This window comes from Passer montanus, unplaced genomic scaffold (assembly GCF_014805655.1).
Source record: "Passer montanus isolate IOZ18808 unplaced genomic scaffold, ASM1480565v1 scaffold5, whole genome shotgun sequence".
Taxonomy (NCBI): Eukaryota; Metazoa; Chordata; class Aves; order Passeriformes; family Passeridae; genus Passer; species Passer montanus.
In genome coordinates this window covers 11,975,922-11,996,727 of record NW_024369929.1, presented here as the reverse complement: position 1 = coordinate 11,996,727, position 20,806 = coordinate 11,975,922, and the positions used below count along the sequence as shown (strand labels likewise).

General features: G+C 45.3%; 1 protein-coding gene across 2 annotated transcripts in view; it reads right to left on the bottom strand.

The window, feature by feature from the left end:
- Positions 1 to 18,235, bottom strand: part of SLCO3A1 (solute carrier organic anion transporter family member 3A1) — a 134,716-nt gene extending 116,481 nt beyond the window's left edge. The window contains exon 1 of one of the 2 annotated variants that reach the window (XR_005629113.1): positions 17,831 to 18,004. Coding sequence is in view for 1 of the 2 variants with exons in the window: in XM_039722868.1 (XP_039578802.1) it covers positions 17,831 to 18,004 (174 nt within the window). In the remaining variant the exon portion in view is untranslated. Of the gene's footprint in view, positions 1 to 17,830 lie in introns of both variants that reach the window. The other variant, XM_039722868.1, reaches the window with a different exon arrangement.
- Positions 18,236 to 20,806: the final 2,571 nt, after the last annotated feature.

Genomic DNA, 20,806 nt, shown 5'->3' with positions numbered 1-20,806 from the left:
CTGCACACCTTGCTCATGCAGAAAGCAGGCTGGGCATCTAGAAAAGAACATATAACCCAGCCTTCTGGCTTTCTGTGAACACACTGCAACTAGAAGTGATTAAAAGTTGTAGCATGCTTGCCCTGTCTCCTCCTCTGAGCCATGGCAGGCTGCACACACACATTTGGATCAGATGACTGACACCAAACAGGCCTGGGCTAAAGGGGTCTCTCTCCTAACACCATTCTAAAACACTCCTCAGTGACTGAAAAAGGAAAATGTCTCATGTAACGCACACAGTGATAAATGACCCACATTAAAAAAAAAAAAAGAAATCAATCACCACCTTAAAATTTTCCAGCCAAAGCAATTTGTGTTGCAACTTTTGTAACTAAATCCAGGGAAGCTTATGCCATGCCATTCTGGACTTATTTCAATAATACATGCTCACATTCATCATTCCTGTCTGTCCAGAATCTACAGACCTCTGCCTTTCTGAACCAAAGTAAATTTGTTTTCTCTATAGGCTGTTTATTTTATATTAGTGCTCAGCAAAAATACAATCCACAGACCTGCTTCACCCTATTGCCCCACTTTATCAGTAGAAATGAACTGAAGGCTGGAAGCACCATTATGGAGTCAGAGCCACAGAACATTGAAAACGAGTATCATATTGTTTGTATCTCCAATGATCAAGTCATATTCACCCACAGAGTCTCCAGTTAGGTTCATTGTATTAATAATACTGGGTTATATATAGAAAACACATTGACTTTATGCCTGAAGGGCCTTTTCAAAAGGCTTCTTTTTAATGTAAAATACATTTTCTCAGTTATGTGGTAAGAGATTGGACTTGAAGAGACATGTCTGCAGTGCTACAGGGTGTAAAATAATTGCCTGGCAACTACGTTCCCCAAGGAAAACAAATTAGAGAGCTGGGAAACACAAGGTTCCTTGCAGAGCCAAAAGGACCATGCCAGAAGTGCCACTCCTTCCAGGTGCCTCCACCCACTTCTCCAGGTGTCACCTTGTCCTCTCTTCCAGCACCTGTGCAGGATGAGGCAAATGTGATCCCATCACTGGGAGACTCTTAACAGCTCTCTTCCTGCAGAGCTGGTCCCCAGGGGCTTGGTCACCCTCCTCCCACAGCCACCAGGCTCAGGCTTCAAGGCCAAGGGAATGATGCTGATCCTCTGCTCTGAAACATTCCTGCTCCACAATTCCAGTGCTGAGATGGATCACTTGTGGTTGAGCTTTTTAAAAATGTTTTTTAAACTTTTTTAAAAGCTTTTAAAAAACTTTTTTAAAATGGAGCCACTTCCTTGGTGTTTTGCACACTCCTTCCCCATCAAATGGTTGGGAGGAGAGCAACAACCTTAATACCCTTTGCCCAAACCCAGGCAACAGCTCTTCTTGCTGCTTCTCACCCCACGAAAGTAGTGAGGGCATCAGGACTGCCTGTCTCAGGCTGCTGATCCCTTGTTTGAACACCTTTCCTGGTCCAGCAAAGTCAGTCAAAAGTTAAAATACATTTTCACTGCAGATGCCAACACCTGTGCTGGCTCTGGGCACATGAACATAAGGAAAAGCAAAAAAAGGTGGTGATATGGACACACCCAAGCTGGCTCTGCTCAAGGTCTGGAAATCATCTCTGCATAGAAATCTGCATTCACATGACAGGGATAATAGATGCCACAGCTGAACCCCTGCTGAAAGTAGGGTGTTATTAGCTTGGCTCTTGCTGCATGTGCCTGTGCTGTTTCTAGGCCAGCACTCGAAAAATCTGCAAGTTACTGTACTGGTGCCATGAGGAGTTTCCAGATTGGATCTGTGCCTCACTGGTGTGAAAAATTCATTTTATATTCTAGTGACCAGCTCTGAGGTTACTAACACAGTCCAAATTAAGCACACGTTCAAGGTCAGGATTTTCAGGGCCTGAGAAGAGAGAAGGTATTGCACCATGCAGCAAGAGAAACAGCACATCACACTCCTAGCTGAGGCAAGGCACATTTTTGGCAACCTTCTTCTCTCTGGCATCAAGCAGAAAACTTTCCTGTCATCTCCTGTAGCCCACTGTGCATCTCCTCACCACATTTCAGCAGCCACAGCATCCTGTGCCCCTGGCCAACACACAAGGCACAAAACAAATGTACCTGGGCACCTTTTGCAGGGTTTCACAGCTGTGCACAAACACAGCGATGCTCCAGGCTGCTGCACACTGCAAACAGAGCAGAGAGTACTCAGCACCCAAGGAAGATATCCTGTTTGGTCAGAAGCTGATACATCAGTGCAAAGCCACAATTTGTTCCGAAATAGCTTAAACCAGAAAAAAGCCACGTGCCTCTCAGAGGTAAATGTGCGTTTTTCACTACTCGAGTGAAACTGGGATCCAAATAAGCTGCATAAAAACCTCACCTCTAACCCAGGCACCATTGCAGCAAACAGCAAGGCAAGCAGGGCTGTCAATACCTCCCTCATTTGCTCCCTACAGATCCTGCAAGGGACACAATGGGCTGACCCCCTTTCCCAGCTCCCCCAGGAGGGGAAGGCGCAGTGCCCCATTTACAGCGGTGTGAACACAGAGATCACTGGGGTGTTGTTTGCAGCTGCCCCCTCACATTCATGGTGGAAAGTCAGCCTGAGTCACCAAGAGCTCAAAGCAGACCCAGGTACAGAGCCAGGCCACACCAAACTGCCTAAGAACTTGAAAGGCTTTTTCTGTTGCTCTGAAACAGATGCACACCACAGCCAAAATCTAGATTTTTAACCTTTTAAAGCCCCACTCTACAGTGATATCATAATCACAACCACCGACTTAGTGTCCATACAAGCTTTCTGCCTCCAAGTCTGCTGCTCAACACTGACCTCACTGAGTGAAAGCAGGTGGTATTTCAGTCCCTAACAAGGTATCTACATAAAAACACCTGGTGCCAGAATCCATTTTTAGCACAAACTTTCCTTGAATAGCACACTTACAACAAAGCCAGTAGGTATTTGAATCCTTACTTATTTTTAAATGTTATGTCATCTTCCCTTGCAGCCAAATAACACATCATAAACATGCAAAGAGGCACAAACCTCAACCCTGTAGCTGCATTTCTGCATGCTTTAAAAACTGTAGCACAGAAAGCGCTGCCGGCACATTTCCGACCTGGAGGATGAAGAATTCCATGTGGAATAAGTGCACAGCAGCAGGGGCTGGTGAGCAGGGGCAGCCAATCCCTCTGTCAAAGTAAACAGCCAAGGGAAAGCTGCTGGAACATCTTTGACACATTCGGAGATGGATTTTTTTTTTCCTCCATGGGCATCAAGTAGGTGTAGAAAGCCAGATGAAGAGGAATTCAAAGCATATAATTTAAATGTAGGTTCCTGCAGCACTCCTGGCTACATACAGAACTGGCAGCAAGATTCATACATGGATCTGGAACTCTGCAAACTGGGCACCATGATGCTGGGTTCCAGCTGAGAGGAGGAGATGAAATTCGTGTTGCTGGAAGACTCCTAACAGGAAATATCCCATGGACTATGTACTACCACTGGAGAGGCACAATCCCAAGCTGTCACACTGCAACACCCTCCCTTCTCCACCTCCACAACTGAATGCAGGTTTGCTTGTTCATCCCATAAAACATTTCCTAACACAACACTTCCATGCCTGCAGAGAAGGCTTTCTACTATGAGCATGGCACTTACCACACAGAAACCACAATGCCAGCCTGCCCAGGAAACCTGCCACGTGAAGGGCTTCATGTTAGCTTAATTTATGATCAGGAGCTGAACTTGGGCTAAGGGCTGCACCCGAGCTATGGCACAGTGCAGGTGAAGAAGCAAGGCTGTGGAACTGGTTGCTGAAGCATTCCCAGCTGCCAGGCACGAACCAGAGCAGAAGTGACACAGGCAGGACACTCTGAGGCAGCATTAATAAAAGCTTTGAAGGAAGCTGAATTCAGCTTTCACGGTTGGAGGACACCAGTGATTATATAAAGGCTATATACTGGGAGAGGAGCTTTTCTAAGAAGTCCTAATACTTTTCTCCTCTTCTGCTCTGGCTCTGCTGATATCTCTCCTGCTCTACTCCATATCCAGCAGAAAGGATGCCTGGCTGCAGCAAATGGGAACTCAGCTTAGGGAGAAGTTTGAAGCTTTTCCCATCAACCAATGCTTTAATTTAGTAAGCCTTGGGACACAGGAAGCCATTTAAAAGGGAAACAACAAAATGTTGGCCACACTGTAATGTGCCATTCCACAGCACTTTGTAACAACTCATAAAAGAAATACTGAATTACACTTCTGCACGTGGAATTGGGGTCTCTCTAGCACCTAACCATCAACACCCCAAGCTTGCCCCAGAGCCACATGTGCTGCTTGCTTATCCCCACCTCACACCCTGCAGCCCACACAAGCACTGTCTGTGTCATCCTGTTTATTTGCTAAGTAACACCCTCCTACAAAGCTGTTCCCAAGCCACTCATTTCTCCTTTCACGTTGTGTCTGTGCAGTGCCAAGGGTACAAACAGGAGCCATGTGCTGGCTGCTGCCAAACTTCCCACTAAAGGGAGAGGCAGGCTGGGAGGTGAGCAAGGAGGGCCACGGTGTCAGCAGGCGAGCCACGGCTTGAAGGTGATCTTAAATCTATGTACAGCAGAATCACCAGGCCCTGAAAAACTTTAATGAGCACACACAAGGAAAACAGAAGTTCCAGCCTCTTCTATTTACCTGTCAGAGTCTGACATGAGCCAAAGCACAATAGGAGAGGGGTTCCCATGGAGGATGACTGCTCCTAGGGACATAGCAAATTCTGGGAGGAATCCATCATTCAGGGACTAGAGTGGGAATAGTTTTGGATTCAACATTCAACACAAAGCCAGAGACATCCACTAACTAATGGTTACTGTAGCCAACATGAGCACTCTCTCTTCTCTGCTTGAACTTTTCCAGTCTGGGTTCTCTCAACCTCCACAGCCATTTCAAATCCCATGTTTTCATCTCCTTCCAGTTCTTCACTCATCCTTTGCAGACAGCTTCTACATGAAGTTAATTCTCTTTATACTCAGCTTCTCCCTCGTTCCTGCCTCCCCAAGGTACTCATTACAATACAGTTTATTAGCCAGGCGCACAACACTTAGACTCTAATTTTGCCCTGCTTTAAAGGAAGCTAGACACCACTGAGACAGTCCACTGCAGTCAGTAACCGGGAAGGGTATTTTTCAAAAGCACTTCATTGGCTTTGGAACAAGAGTCCCATTTTCAAAGAGACACTTGGAGTAAGTCACTTCTGTCGATGACAGTATGGCTCAGAAAACATCCTTGAAAATAATACCCTCAGGCTTTTAAAATCCATCACTTACCAAAGAGTGAGTAAAGCAGCCCCAAGCAGTCTTTTCCAGTGAAGCCTCAAACAGCAAAAGGCTAAATGTTTCGGCCCTGACATTTCAGGCAGGTGTGAAGGAAACAGGGATAACATCCAGCAACAAGTCTGCATCATCACAGGTAGGACAGCACAAAATTACCACCCCATTAATTAATTTAGTTCAGCCTGTTATGATAAGTGCTAGAGACCCGGTTCAGGGCACAAGCACAGGGCACTCTCATCCCATTAACCATCACTGGAGCAGCTCAGTGCCCATCATTCTACACCACAAGATGACCACAGAACCTGACAATAACACAGCTAGCACATTTGCTGATTGAGACAGAAAGCCCAAGGAAGGCCTGGAGATGTCCATGACAAAGCCAGGAAATGAGCCCAAGCATGCCTGGTCTGCACCTTCACCACAAAATACAAATAGTAGCTGTTCCTCAGCCAACAAGAGTTACCCCATGGGCTCAGCTGTCCTCTTCCAAGCCTGCCACATGTCACATTGTCCAAATGTGAATAAATCCAGATTTCTCTGGGCACAGATATTAGTCTTGACTGATGAAGAAAGTCAGTTTGGACATGACAGGTCTGGACAGTTAGCTGCAAAAGAAGACCTTGGCTTTAAAATATTATCCACATGTGGCAGGAATGTTCCTCTGTTCCTGCCAAGATGCCACCAACACCAGAATCTACCTTGCCAGTACTGGTTCAGAGGAATCAAGCTGCTGTTCCTCCACCATTTAATCTCTTACTTGCCTGAATAGTGGGGGCAAGGAGGAGGTCAGGGAAATACACAGTGACAGGACTCCTGGAAACACTCCATGAACCTAATATTTTGTGACACTGTCTGGATACCAAGAGTTCTGAACACAATCAGGATGCTGAGAATCAAATTGAAAGTGTCCGAATCTATGTACTGTGAAGTACAGGAGGAAGATAAAGAAAAAAAATCAAATGTCATTTTAGTTTCATTTGCACTTCCAGTGTAGCAAAGTTCTGTGCACCTCTTAAAGATCCCATTCCCTGAAGCCTCAGTGTGATGCCTAACAGAAATCCATAAAGACTTGATAAACAGAGACTTGAGTACAAGTATTAGAGTAACCAGTATTGGAGTACACATACATATTGGAGTAACACACTCCATTCATGTCAAAAGGCCTGGCTGGCTAAACCAGAAGACCACACTTTGCCACAAGCTATCTGCAGAACATTTTTGTCCATTTTGGCCAAGCACTCCCCCAAACTGTAATGCCAACTCAGAGTAAGTCAGTTTGAACGTGGAAATACAGAAGTACTGAGCTGGAAACATTGTAGGAGAAAAAACTTCCATGCATGAGACTATACAATCTTATACCAAATCCCAGAAAGAACTCTGCATCCAGATTTACCTCCCAGCTGTTACCCTGCTAACCAATTGCTCAGTGGATGGCTGCCCACAGATACCAGAGATGCAGTCTATTAATGTGGGAGTATCTGGAAAACTTAGATAACAACAAGGGACCCTGGGCACTGTTCTGAGATAGACTTCAAAAGTTTGCAATCTGAAAACACACAGAACTGATTCTAGAGACTGCATCCAGTATTTCCCAAGAGTCATTATATACAACCACAGTAATTCATGAGGGATCTTACAACTACAGCAATTCATTAGGGATCTATTTAAATAAGAAGGCAAAAAAATTTTGGCAAAAAGCTTGTCCAGCATTGAATTAAGCTGAATAATTCAAATCAATAAATGCCATCTTAAATAAGGAAGGCTACACCATAAGGCTCAAATGCTTCCACAAGAAACAGCAAGAAGAGATTTGAAACTTCTGCCTTCTTGCTAAGAAAGAGCAAGAACTGATATTAAGTGCAACATATTAGCCTTGATGCATCCTAATCCATGGAAAAACCAGAACTTCTGTACAGGACCAGCATCTGAGAAAGCGTGTGCACTTGTGCCAAATGACACAGCAAACCCACAAAACTGTGCCTCTAGCACATGGCTTGCTAGTGTGGCTTAACTTCAATAGCCATCAAATAACTCCCAAGCTGATTCTGGAATCCATTCATTCACACAGTGATCTGTCAATGCAGAAGAGGCCTCAATTAAGTGAATTAACTCATAGAAGTGCACATGGAATACTTTCAGCCTTTGCTCTCAAGCTCTCTGAAGCTGGTAGGTTTGAATCCCAAAGACTATGGGAAAGCTTTTTAGTAACCCTAAGCAGCTTCCTTGAGTTACAATTTTTAATAGTATTAAATATGACAGACTATAGAAAGAGAGCTAACAAACCCAAAACCCAACCTAGACTAGCATCTTGTGACATCTTGTGACCCAAGGGCTCAAGCAGCCATGTGGCTTTGGTATCACATTTTGATATCAAAAATAGAAACTTGTGGTCCAATTAGCCCCCTTTGGACTAAAGCTGGAGAACACAAAACAAGGCAGGCTCCTGCAGGAGCACCTTGAGTAAAGCTGAGCTCAGTGGGCATTCCTTGCCCCTTGGATGAGACCATCTATCTACAGGATCACCCAAACAGCCACCACTGCCCTTCACAAACAAGCACCCCTAGACAAGGCATCCCTTCAGCTGAAGCTCCTGTTCCTCAGCCAGCAGCTGCACTGACTTCAGACATAAGGACCTGCATTATAACTAGCTATAGGCAGCAGGAAACAAAGTGTGCATCTCATGCAGGGGCTGAAAGGCCCATTGTAATTAACCACTCTCAGCCCTGTACGCTGGACAAGACAAAAACAAAACCCACAGTTTTCCTTTGCTGGTAAGCCCTAAAAACACTGCCCACTATTTCCCATAAAGGGCCTGTATGCCCAGCATTTTCTCTGTCACAAGCTAGAGCATTTGGCATAGGCTCTGGGAAGGTTAATTCCCACAAAAATCACATTTTACAGACAATTCCTGCAGGACGGAAAGAACACCACCATGTTTTAGTCTCACAGACATGCTCCTCCTTGGGCTGAACCTTGCTGCCCAGTGGGGCACCACAAAAACCAGTGACTGATCACCAAGTGCAGACAGGACCCAAGCAAAAGGGAAACCATTTACCCAGTGGCAGCCAACATTTCTGCAAAGAGCACGTCAGTGCTCAAACATGATTAATGGTTTACTTCAGCTCATGGCGAGGGTGGATGCTCTCCCAGCAGAGCACAGTGAGGATCTGACAGAGAATACTCCCAGAGAGCCCAGAGGGGAAAAGAAGGAGTGGGATGAGGGGAATATGGTGTTTTGATTTTTGCCTTTGTTTTAAACATCAAAATCTATTTTAATGGGCGATGAAAATTAATTTTCCCAGGTCAAGTCCATTTTATCCCTGACAGTAATTGCTTTATGTCAACCCACATGCTTTTTCACCTCATTTTCTGCCCCCACTGTGTTGATGAAGGAGTGAGAGAGAAGCTGGGTGGTGATCTGGCTGCAGACCAAGGCTAACACACCATAACACTTCACCAAGCAAGGTGGACACCCTTCAACAAAAAGAGTTAAAGCTTGAAGAATAACTTGGAGAAAATAGCTTTCCTAAATGACAGCAATTACAGCTCTTCCTGCAGCTCAGTGAGATGATGAGAAACAAGCTGTAGGTTTGAAAAACTGGAAGTCTTAAGCTTCTACTCTTTAAAAATCAAACCTTAGTTATATACTGTTATTTTTCTGTTGTTTCCAAATTTCTGGGTATCAAAGGATCCATCCATAATATGGCTACTCAACGCATTATCATATAACACTCAGACCATGTCAGGATGAGAAGTGAGCATGTTTCCAGCAGATGAAACCCATTAGCAGGGCACAAGAAGCAGCAGGACACCACTGGGGGCATTCCCCTTTCATGTTTTTCAAAATAATTTTCTTTCAGTCAGTATTTTAGCTTCTCTCTTGGGAAGTTTTAAATGCTTGCCCTCTTCTCTCTTGGCATTTCTCAGTGTAGACAGGCACATGTGGTATTTTTCAGAGGTCCAGACACCTGCCCTGCTACTGTCCCCAGCAAGGCACATCTTCCTTCAGAGATTCCTTTCAAGCCAAAGTGTGAGGTTTAGTCCATTCCAGCACCAAAACACTCCCAAGCAAATCTCTGGTCTCCTGCTAATGAAGTGCCAAACCATGTCTGCATGAAGCTGAGAAGTGGAAAGAAGTAGCAACTATTTCATATCCTCCTTTTCAGAAATAAAAAACAAGAACTCCAGACAATCTTTCTGCAGCCCTTCCTGGTTAAGTTCCACCAGAGAAAACAAATACCATTCATTGTTTAACAGGACAGCCTGCAAAACTATTAAGTTATGATGTTTTCTCACTCCCTGTTATTCCTTTGGAGAATTAAAGGGATGAAATAAATCTGAAGCTACAGAAAACTCAGAACTCTGTCCTGCCACCACTGCTATCCTCTGGCTCTGCTGTATTTGAACAGAGGTGCTCCACAGGTTAGCTCCATCTAACACACGCTGCAAGAAGACTCCAGGAAAAATACTTCCTTTCCACCTTCAACATAAATTCATAGAGTAATTCCACTGTTTTAGGAATGCAGAGGGCACCACTACCTGTCATCCTCCACTCTAAAACAATTCCATATTTTTTCATGCAGTTCTCCAGGTATTAAAATGTTAGGTATTATCCTAAAATATACATATGCAACACACATCTCAAGGCTGTTTATTCTATACTGACCCACACTCAATGCTGATTTCAATTCAGCCAAAGTCTTTCAGTGGGAGACAAAAAAAAAGTATGCCACAAATATACCACTATTCATCTTTGAAAATGAAAAGTGAAACATTTCTGAAAGGTTTCTGTATTCTTCCACACCCACACCACAAATCTCTTCTCAACAGCCAAACTTTCTTTCGGTTTCCTTATGGCAGAGTTTGTAGTTGCCTTAAAAAACCCCCAAAACCTAAAGAATATGTTGGATTCAGATGCAAACATCAAAGCACCAAAAAACAAACCTGCCATAGTTGTTTCAGAAACTGGGTGAGTCATGAAGACCTCAATACAACTGAATTATCCAGGTTCTGTCAAAAACTTCACTGTCATTTGATGGATCACCATAAGACTAAATTTTAAGTCTTTTTCCACTTTCAGTAAACCAAGGAATTATGAATTATACTAGTGAACAGCATGGTAAGTGTTTCAAAAGGACAATTTAGTATTAAAAATAAGCCAATTCCAGCAATCCTTGCCCAGGAAACAGATGTAACATGAAATAACAATTCCTGTGCCCCCACAGTGGCTCTCACAGCCACTTATCTAAGAGCCACTGTGCCTGCAAACATGCAGAAACCATCCAAGTGATAGCTGCAGACACCAAGATGGTTAAAAAAATACAGAGAAATCAGCAGCCTGCTTGGTGAGGTTCTGAAAGGCTACTATGAAGGGAGAGGCAACAGAGGGGAAAAACAGAAACCAAAGCACATTCCTTTTCTTCTTGAAAATAACAATGATGATAAACATTCCAGCAAACCAGAAATAAATATTTTGCTTTTACACTCCAGTAATCTAAAATAACTGACTGGGTTCAGGCACTGCTGCAACAGAAGCTCAGTAAAAGATCTTTAACTTCAATACAGTGGGCACTGTGCAATAGCAGGAGAGCTGCCTGCCTCACTTCAGCAAGGAATACTCAGGTGATAAAATGCTGAAGCACATCAAATCAGGAATAAGGCTGGGGAAAAAAAAAAAAAGTTGCTAACTGGAGAGCTTAGAAAATCTGATTTTAGTTCTGAGGTGTCTCCTAGTTTGCTGAGTGAGGAGAGGCAAATCCAGACCTGTCCTCTCAGTCTTTATCTCTGTATGATTGCAATTGTATACCTGCTTAACATCTGGTAAAGGGAACATTCCTTCTCCCCCTTCTCTCTAACAGAAACAGCTTGGATGCAGGGACCACCTCTCTGAACACTACAGAATGCTTCCCATAACAGGGCAGAGCCCTCCCAGCATGGATGGGAAGAGTGACAGACACTCCAGGAGCTCCCTCAACAGCCTGCAATCACTATTGATCCTATTGACAGCAGATGGAGCAGGGTGAAATCTCTATTCCCTGGAGCAGGCACCACTGTTTGCTTTGCACTATCTACAGAGACAGAGCTTCTAGTGGCTGTTCCAAGGTGACCTGGAGACAGGACTCTTGGGGTTCTAGTCCTGGTTTTGCTGCAGAGCTATAATGAAGCCTTTTAAATCAAAATCACTGGCCCATTTTTCTGCGCAATAGGAAAAATTAAGTCTTCCAAACTTCACTGGAGCACTTAAAGGAGTTACTACACAAAGTACTATCACGTTTATTCAAACTCTTTTGGATGATGCTTAAAATACAATACTTGTAGTTTCATCTGGTGTTGATCAGGAGACAAAGCCACACTAATTCATCCAAGGTGCAACCTCACCCTCTAAATAGCTTGCCATTGTTTGATCTTCCTGTGAAGGAACAGCAGGAGACCAAGCAGTCTACAAGAAAGGATTATAATACACAGAGGACAAATTCTTCTTGACGAATTGCAGAATAACCCTTCAAAAGCAATAAATTTGCACTGCTGTAGCAGGACAGAAGTTGGCTTTTGGTCCTTTACAACATCCTGAAAGTAAGGGAAAGAAAAGCCCATGCAAACCTGACAGACACCCCTTTCTGGGAAGCAGGGAGTATCTGCTCTGCCTTGCAGAGAAGGGGAGGGATCACAGTTCCACTGAGCCCTCTCTGGGACAGGGGCTACAGGACCACTAAAAGAGTCACACTGCATGAAATTCCCAACACAAAAGGCATAGCCCTTCAGACCAGTGCATCCTCTGCTCTAATTCAAGATCCCTTTAAACCTCAGCTGCAGGAACACTGCAGGCCATTAAACCACACAGAGCCTGTCACACAGGCACCCTGCAAGAGCTGGAGGGATTCTGGAAGCAAAGGCTGGCCAGAAGAAATGAGACATTGGTTTTACAGTAGACCACAGCATTTCTAACTGTTCCTTCTTTCCGTGCTTACAAACATCACTTGGCCCTTACAGAGAAATGGAAGAACTGCAAACTTTCTGCTAAAAAGTAATAAAAACATAAAATCAACTAGTCCACATTTAGACACCAAGTGCATTTTGCCTTTAAATAGATTTAACCATGAAGACATCAGGTTGTAAGTTGTATATAATACATCATCCAAGAGATAAGCATGTTACCTCTACACTGTTTCATCTATTAGTAGCAAATAAAAAAATCCCCTTTCTCCTAACCAACACATATATGACAGTTACAAGTTTTCCTGATGCTCAAAAATCAACTCCTGGATTGGAATTTGTTTCTACTACTTAAATAAAGTTTTTATGTTAATGTGTCCATGCCATACTCCCGACTCACACCCCACAGGAGCCTGAAAGCATTAGAATCCAGAGCTGAATCTGGTTTCTGCTCCACCCTGCAGTCAGAAACCCAAAAAAATTATCAGAAGGTTTCTTCGAGAAGAAATATGAATGTAGTCAAAATAGCTAGTTTAGAACAACTTTCTGTGCAACTCAGCTGCAGAACAGACAATGTTCTCTAATGGGAAAGGCACACTAGAAACAACTTTCCAGAAATAACATTGCCAGCAAAGATATATTAAGGGAAAATGAACGGTAAGCAATAACCAGCCAATGCTTGGCAATACTCATCCCCACTAAAACGTTTATTTTCACTCCATGGGTTTCTTTCCCTTTAACTACCCCAGTGACAAATAAATTATGAACATTACAGCTAATTTATTACTCAGAACGGCTGAGGATGGAGAGGGAAAAAAAAAAGGCAGCAGTATTTTCAAGCTGATCCTTATTCTAGAAAAACAAATACTTTATTAAAAACAATAATAAGTTACAACGGAAAAACTACTTTTGTAGTTAAGTCTGCCTACGTCTAAGCCATTCAGACTCTGCTGCTGCCAACCAACCAACCAAATGCTTTATCAATAGCTCCAGAAACAGAATCAAGCTCTTAATCTCTGCCTCAGTTTCCCCACCTGTGACACTTCTCCCACCCCATCCATTCAGACTGCAAATACACAGAGACAAGTTCTACTGTGCAGCACCAAGGACAACAGAAAGCTCTGAAGCACTGCAGTATTCCCAAAACTGACTTTAATGACATCCTCCATGCAGATCTTGCCAGATTTCAAGGAGGGTTTGATCAAGTCTGTACCACAGAACACATTATTGTATTTGTTATATTTAACATGGGAGAGGAACGGGTTGCACATCAAAACAACTCAAAAAATCCAAGAGCCAAATTTTGCTGTTAACCCCTCGGTTCCCAGCTGTCCATCACACAGAGCCCTTACTTCTGTTTGTTCCACCAGGAACCCTTTGGTCATTAACTTCTCTATTTATCTTTGATACTTATCTTTTTCCTGAAGATGGAATTTCAAGATTTTCACTGATATTTCAAACCTTAGCAGCAATAAACCCACACAGAAGGAGCTCATCTCAGAGACCACATACACACACACTCTCACCTGGAGTCACACAGCACTAATTTTACTGCAGACACTTAAGAGAGTTTTTGCAGGCTGCAGTCAAACACTGCTGCATGGGCAAAGCTCCTCCTAGGAAGTTAAGCATGGCTCAAAAGTTTTCATTCAGCAAAACAAGAAACAATTTGGCATTCATTCCCACGCAAACACCAATGCACCCTCCTTGGGAGGGGCCAATTATTTTCCTTTCCATCCCATGCTCAGGCCAGTCATCCCCTATCACTTGATAAAACACATGAATAGCTGCATTCAAAGCTGTAGCAAACAGAGACAGCTCAGTAAAGCTCTGTAAAAACAGCTCCCCAGTGCACACCACAGAACTGGTTCCCAACGCGCTTCCCATCTGCATGCCCTTTATCTAAAGAAGCCCATGACTTTGGCAGATGTTGGATGCTTGCATCTAGGTCAGTTTGAACCAGAGCGAGTCGAGGCTAAAGGCCAGGGAGAGAAATTAAACTGCTCTCCTGCTCCACAAACTGTGGCTGTCAAAGAGAGAGCTCCTTGCCTTCTGCTCAAGCAATGATTTCACCACTGGCTAGGCACAAGATCTGACTGGCAAGGTGATGAAATGCCTCAGCGACGAAACGTCAGGAGCACTTGGAACGTTATTACCAGTAAAAATATTCCAAAATATAGAGCATGTAGGAATTCACAGGGAGGGAGGTAGACAGGCAGGAAAGTGCTGCCAAGGTATGTGAATCAGCCTTATCGAAATCCTCATCGCTGCACGGCTGGCATGACTGATCACACTGCTGCATCCACCCGAAAGGCACAAGGCTCCAGCTGGAGAACAGAGGCTCCAGCCCTTCCCTCCTGGTGCCATCTGCACCAGTCACCCTCAGCTCTTTAATCCACTGCCCAGTGCTGCAGGAGAGCAACTGCAGGTGGAAATCAGCTGGGCTTCTAAAAAGTTGCTGCAAAAATCCTGAGTAACTTCTGCAGCAGGAATGCCTGCAGACTACAAGCAGCATTTTTCCCACTGCTGCTGCAGTTGCTGGGAAATTCAAGTTTCCAAAAGCACGCAGGAGTAATTAGATGAAGCCAAATAAATGTGTACACAAAACCTTACACGAATATGCAAATAATAGGGTGTATTCAGCAGCCCCAGAAATTAAAGCAGCAGCACAGGCTTGTATTTGCATAAACTATGCAGGATATGGCACCAAGTCATTTTGGAACATGTGCATTTTGCAAACAGCGAGCATAATAATAGACAAATATTTTTGAGCGTGACATTGATCAAATACTCCCTAAAACTTCACAAGAAGAACCTCAGAGACACTGCACTATTTAAACACAGACATCTACTGCTGGCATCCTGGGGTATTTTCACTGCTGAGTTCTGTGGGAAAAGAATTGGACTTTATATAGATTTTTATCAGCATTTATTATTTATAAAGCCCTGTTGGCAAGCAGAATGTTTTATGAACAAATAAAAGTGAATGATCCTTGCTTAAAAACCACATAATGAATGAATGTATACTTTGTACATATATGCAAGTGGTTGCTGCTAGTCTATTGCACAGTGAACGTGGAAAAGGGGAGGTTTTTTACATCTCCAAAAAGAAATAACAATAGCCACTTCTAAATGTACTGACATGAAAGCCAAGCCCAATCCAAACTGCGCTCTTCAATCACTCCTGAAAAGCCCAGCCCCTGGCTTGTTTTCTTAACAAGATGAGTTTCTGCCCTCATGGTCTTGCTGTGCCGAACAAGACAAAATCTGAGGAAACCAACTTGTCGCCGTATAAGGCAAAAAAAGGTTTCTCTTCCTGAGTTACAAATAACTAGGGAAAGTCACACATGTGGCCAAGGAAAGCAGAACTACAATACAGAACTCCCTCACTGCTGACAGGCTAAAATTAGTAGTTTATTCAACTGCCCAGAACTACACACTGTGCCTCTCCTATGCAGCATCTCCCTATTTGTCTTGTCCTTCTGTTTGCTCTCTGCTTGGTCTCGCCTGCTAATTTGTCCCTCGGGGAGCAGCCCAGCAGCCACCACCGAGCCCCACTCATCCCAGGAGCCCGAGCAAATGAATATCCACTTGCAGGTACACCTGGGCAACTCTGCACTGCCTCCACTGATTCCATCCCATGGCAGCACCTGAGAACAGCACCTGGCCCCACGGGACACTCCGTCTGCAAAAACGATTAAGTCCTCTGTGCTTTCCAGCAAGCATCTTTGCTGCTCCTGCTCTCGCTCCCCTGCAGCACCTGTAAGCACAATGCTGGGCAGATTTGCTTTAAGCACAGATTCACCCTGCAGTGACAATTCCACATTTGCATCTGTTCATTGTATGAAGGGCTTTGTGGTATTTGCAATGACGGCAGATAAATTATACAGGGAACAGAGGAACACTTGCCCAGTGCAGCTGGGCCACTGCTTATGCATGCTAGGGATTGTTTTGAGTTTAGTTTGCTTTTTTTTTCCTTTCCCTCCACTGCCCAGTTGTCTGCTACTGCTTGTGGATCACGCTGCCATGCTGCTCAGGACAGAGACCTGGAGAGAATCAGAGAGCAGAGACAGCAGCACCTCAGCTGGGTTCACCCCTCGGAGGAGGGAGGCTCTGGGAATCGCAGCGCTCATTTCATTTCCCCGACCATGGGGCTGGGGTGTGTGAAACACACCATACAAAGCACGCCCCAGGAGTTGGGGAAAACAGGAAAAGAAAGGCGAAACTGGCGAGGAGTGAGCAATGCAAAGGAGTTTGAGGAAAATGCCACGCTAGGGACTAATGCTGCTGATCCTACGCTCCGACACCCCAGCGCAGCGTGCTGATATATACAGCCCCCTGGCAGAGCCACACATTCCTGGCACACCGGTGCCCACCGGGTGACATCACCCGTGGGCTCTTCCTCGGCTATTACTTTGAGGAAGGATTATCCTACACTCATTCACACTGACAGCTCATTTTGCAAGAAGCTCATCGGAAACAATATATTTACTTACTAAGGTGTTACTCACATAAAACAGGCATGTTCCTGTCAGGCTCCTACAAATTAAGTTATATCCACATATAGTCACCTAGGGTATAGAACTGCTGAATTTCTCTCATCAGATAGGATGCAGTTTCCTTTGGAATTACAACTATGCTTCAAACTAAACTTATGTTTTATTATATGGAGATGAATTCTAATTTCCATTTCATATTAAGAGGGAATATTAACCATGGTTAGTTTAGTCACATACCTTGAAAAATTATAGATCACGTTCAGTACAAATTTGCATAAGTAGTTTGAGCATGTGAAAGAAGCAATGCTAAATACTGAATACAAGTACCAAATGCAGAGTTCTTACATTTACTGTAGAATATATTATGTGTATGGCCTCAAAAAGCCTCAGAGATTACGAATACATTTCTTTTCCATGGAAACTATAATTCTCAAATCCAGCAAGCTATTTTAAGAAATTTAAATCAACTATACACTTACATCTGCTGGAAGCAGAACATTTCCACAGGCTGTACACTTCAAGGCACAAGCACAGCCGTATGGACACCTTCCCAACTCTTCTACTACACTTCTGCCTCTGACACCACATCTCACTATGCAGATTTAGTGCTAAAGTCTTATTTGGATTGTTCTGTACCCATCACCGAGACTTTCGGGGCTGCTGCGCTTTGCACCGCTGCATCACTTAAGAGGATGAGGAAAAGCGGCAACGCGGGAGGCACGAAATAAATGCACCGCTATCTTTTGCCGGTATTTATTCCGTGTGAAGCGGCAAGGCTGGCGCTGGAGCCGAGCGCCCGGCCAGCCGGAGCCCCGCGCTGGTGCCAGCCCGGCCGCGCTCCGGGCGCTCGGGAGTCCCGCGGAGCGGCCGCACAACTTGGGCGGCAGCGGGCTGGTGACCCCTCGGCACTGCTGAGTCATTTCAGCCGCCGAACGCCGGGCTGCCCTGACCCCCCCGGGCTGGGGGGCTGCCCGCAGAGCCGCCCCGGCGCCGGGGAAACTTCCCCTGCGCTCCGCCGCGCACCGCCGCCCGCGGCGCGGGGGGCTGCGGGCCGGCCGCACTCACCAGGTAGGCTCCCACCGTGCCCTGGGCCAGCATCAGGGCGCACTCGGACACCAGGAAGAGCTGGATGCTGGAGAAGCAGGAGACCTTCCTCCGCCGCCTGCGCTGCCGCGGCGCGCCGGCCCCCGGGAGCTCGCTGCCGCCGCCGCCGCCCGCCGAGCCCCGCTTCCCCGGCATCCTCCCGGGCACCGCCGCTCCGCCGCCGCGGGATGGCGGGCCCCGCGGCTGCTCCGCGCCTTCCTCCTCCTCCGCCTCCTCCTCCTCCTCGTCCTCGGGGTGCCAATCACAGCGGCAACCCGCGGCTGCCTCTCCGCCCGCGGGCTGCTGCCATGGCCAGCTCGCCGCCGCCTCCGCCGCCGCCTCCTCGCTTCTCCCCTCCCCTCGCCCGGCCGCGCTCCCTCTCTCCGCCGGCTCCGCGCAGGCCGAATCCGCGTCCCCGCCGGCGAGGGGCGGGGAATCGCCGCGAGCGGCGGGGCTGGGCGCCGGCAGCGCGGGCTCTGCCCGCAGGTGGAGGGCAGGATGCCCCCTCATCCGCCCGGCCGGTGCGTGCCCCCTGCTCCCTTCGGCTGGAGGGGCCCCTTTGCGAAGGGCAACGGAGGCGCCACGGAAATTAAACGTGAGAAGGAATGAGCGGCTGGAGGTGGCTTGCGTCGCGCTGCCTCTGCCATGTGCGCCAGCCTCGGTGCTTCGTGCCCCTGGCACCTGCCTTCCGTGGTGCCCTTTGTGGTCAGCCCCACCTCGAGTTCTAATTTCAGGAGATGTCTTCTCTTAAAAACCACTAATCTTCACTTCTACTATTACAGATCACCTTCCTTGTCGGCGTAATTGCAAAACCTGATCTGTTTCACTCTACAGATGCACTTTTCTTGTTCATTTCTGGATCCGCACTGGGGGCTGCTGTTCTACTTCCTTGTGTAACACAAGTTATATGAAACTTACGTGGAGTAAACTCCAAGCTATATGGAACTTTAAATCCATGATTCATTTAGTACTGGGATGCCCATGGCCTTTGAGAGGAAGAGTTTTTATGGGAACACAGGTTAAATTCTTCAGAAATACCCCATGATTTGCATCCTAAATTTCATTTTCAAAGGTAGTTGATGCCTTGAAGCTCCTGAACACCTCAGAAGATATCTTTGAAAATGGAACTTAGGACCATTCTAATTTTCAGAGCATAAACCAGTCAGTACCAGGAAGCCAAGAGAACTGATATGTTGAATGAGCCCTTTTTTCTTCCCGTACCCTTTTTGAGTTTCTTCTTCCAAAATACTATCAGCTCTTGTGGGGGGGCTTTTTATTTTGGCCTATTTTTACATGAGTAACCTTATTAAATGCAATGCTGAAAATCTCTGAGCAGCATCTCCACCCAGGCTGATGAATCTTTACTCAGACCAGCTGGTGCACATTGCAGAACTGCAAACCATTGCTGGAGAGACCTGGCACGCTCAGTCACTGCCCTTCGCTCATCCACTGCCAACAGGTCCCTCCCATGCTGAACTTTGTCTTGCCACAGCTTTCCCAGCAGGTCTGTGCCACATCAACAGGAGTCAAGAGTCCCAGTCCACCTCAGGGGCACAGCCTCCAATATTAATCGCCTGAGGCATCGTTATCAAATAATTAGTGAGAACGGTCTGGTGCTTGTAGATGAGTGGTCTTAATTTTAATGAGATACAGATCAGTCCTCCAGACACTGCAAGCCTCACAAGATGCACATTAGAAGCTACCTGAGGCCTCAATTGCCAAGGTTTTTTGCATGAGCCCATGAGAAACTGGCTCTTCCATACAGATTTCTGCCAGTTCATAAGGTGTTTGTTTCCATCCTGAAAAAACTGGTTCTTCCACCAGAGAAACCCCAAAAAGGCAAGTGTTCTGGAAATACCTTTAGACAACAAAAGTGCTCATCTCCTTCCTAAAATGTTTATTTAGGCACCTCTTCTGTAAAAATCCTGAAGTTGGGAAGCTAGCAAGGTCTCTATCTCTAGATGGGTAAATTCACAGACTAATTCAATTAGCGTGGCTAGACAGATGCTTTGCTCCAGGTGGATGCTGCAGTGCGTGATAAACAGGATGGACAAGCTCACAGACTTTTAAATAGGTGAAACCAGAGTGGTGTCTCTTAAAATACTTGAACATATAGAGTTATGCTAGGGGAAGTCTTAAGGTTTCCTGGAAAAAAATCCCACCCAACAGAACCAATACAGATTTTTGGGGCATGCTGGTCTTTCCAGTCATCTTTTGCCTGCTCTAGGTTAGATGCTAAAGACAGCAAAGCTCTGAAAACTCATCTAACTCACTGAGTATATATCTGGAGGCAGAAGTAAACTTCTGCACGTGCTACTGCAGTTAACAATATTCAAGTTGATGCTTTAAAGCTCTTCAGAATATATATATATAATATATGCAAATGACATCATGTTCTCGATCACATCTTAGACATCCTGTTGGAAGAATTTGTTCAGGCTGATACACTTGTTTTTCACAAGAAAAACAGCTGCTAGAAAAATTTTACTCTAATACTAATTATCTGAAACATCTGGTTCCTTGGTTTATTGCAGCAGAATACAATTTTCAGTTCCATTTCTGTCCAGAAGAGACAGAATGCCTGGATTTTTTTTCTCTTATTTATGTTGTATGCTCATACTTATTTCCTCTAGAAAAATTCCTCCTGGGTTGCTCTGCTGAAAGAAGGAGTGAGGGTCTTGCATCTCCACTTGAGGTACATTGGTAGTCCTGAGTTTGCTTTTTGCCACCTCTAAACAGACCACATTCCTGAGAGATCTCAGTAGAATGCTTCAGGGATGGACAAGTGACCTGGTTGGATTTAATAGTTAATTATTGCTATACCCAAACACCTTTTCTGGCCTAAATTGACTCAGCTTTAACTACTAATGTGTGGAATACTAATGTTCTTGGATTATCATTAGCCTAGAATAAAAAATGACTCTACAGCTAGAACAGTCCCTTCTCCTCAGGGCTCAG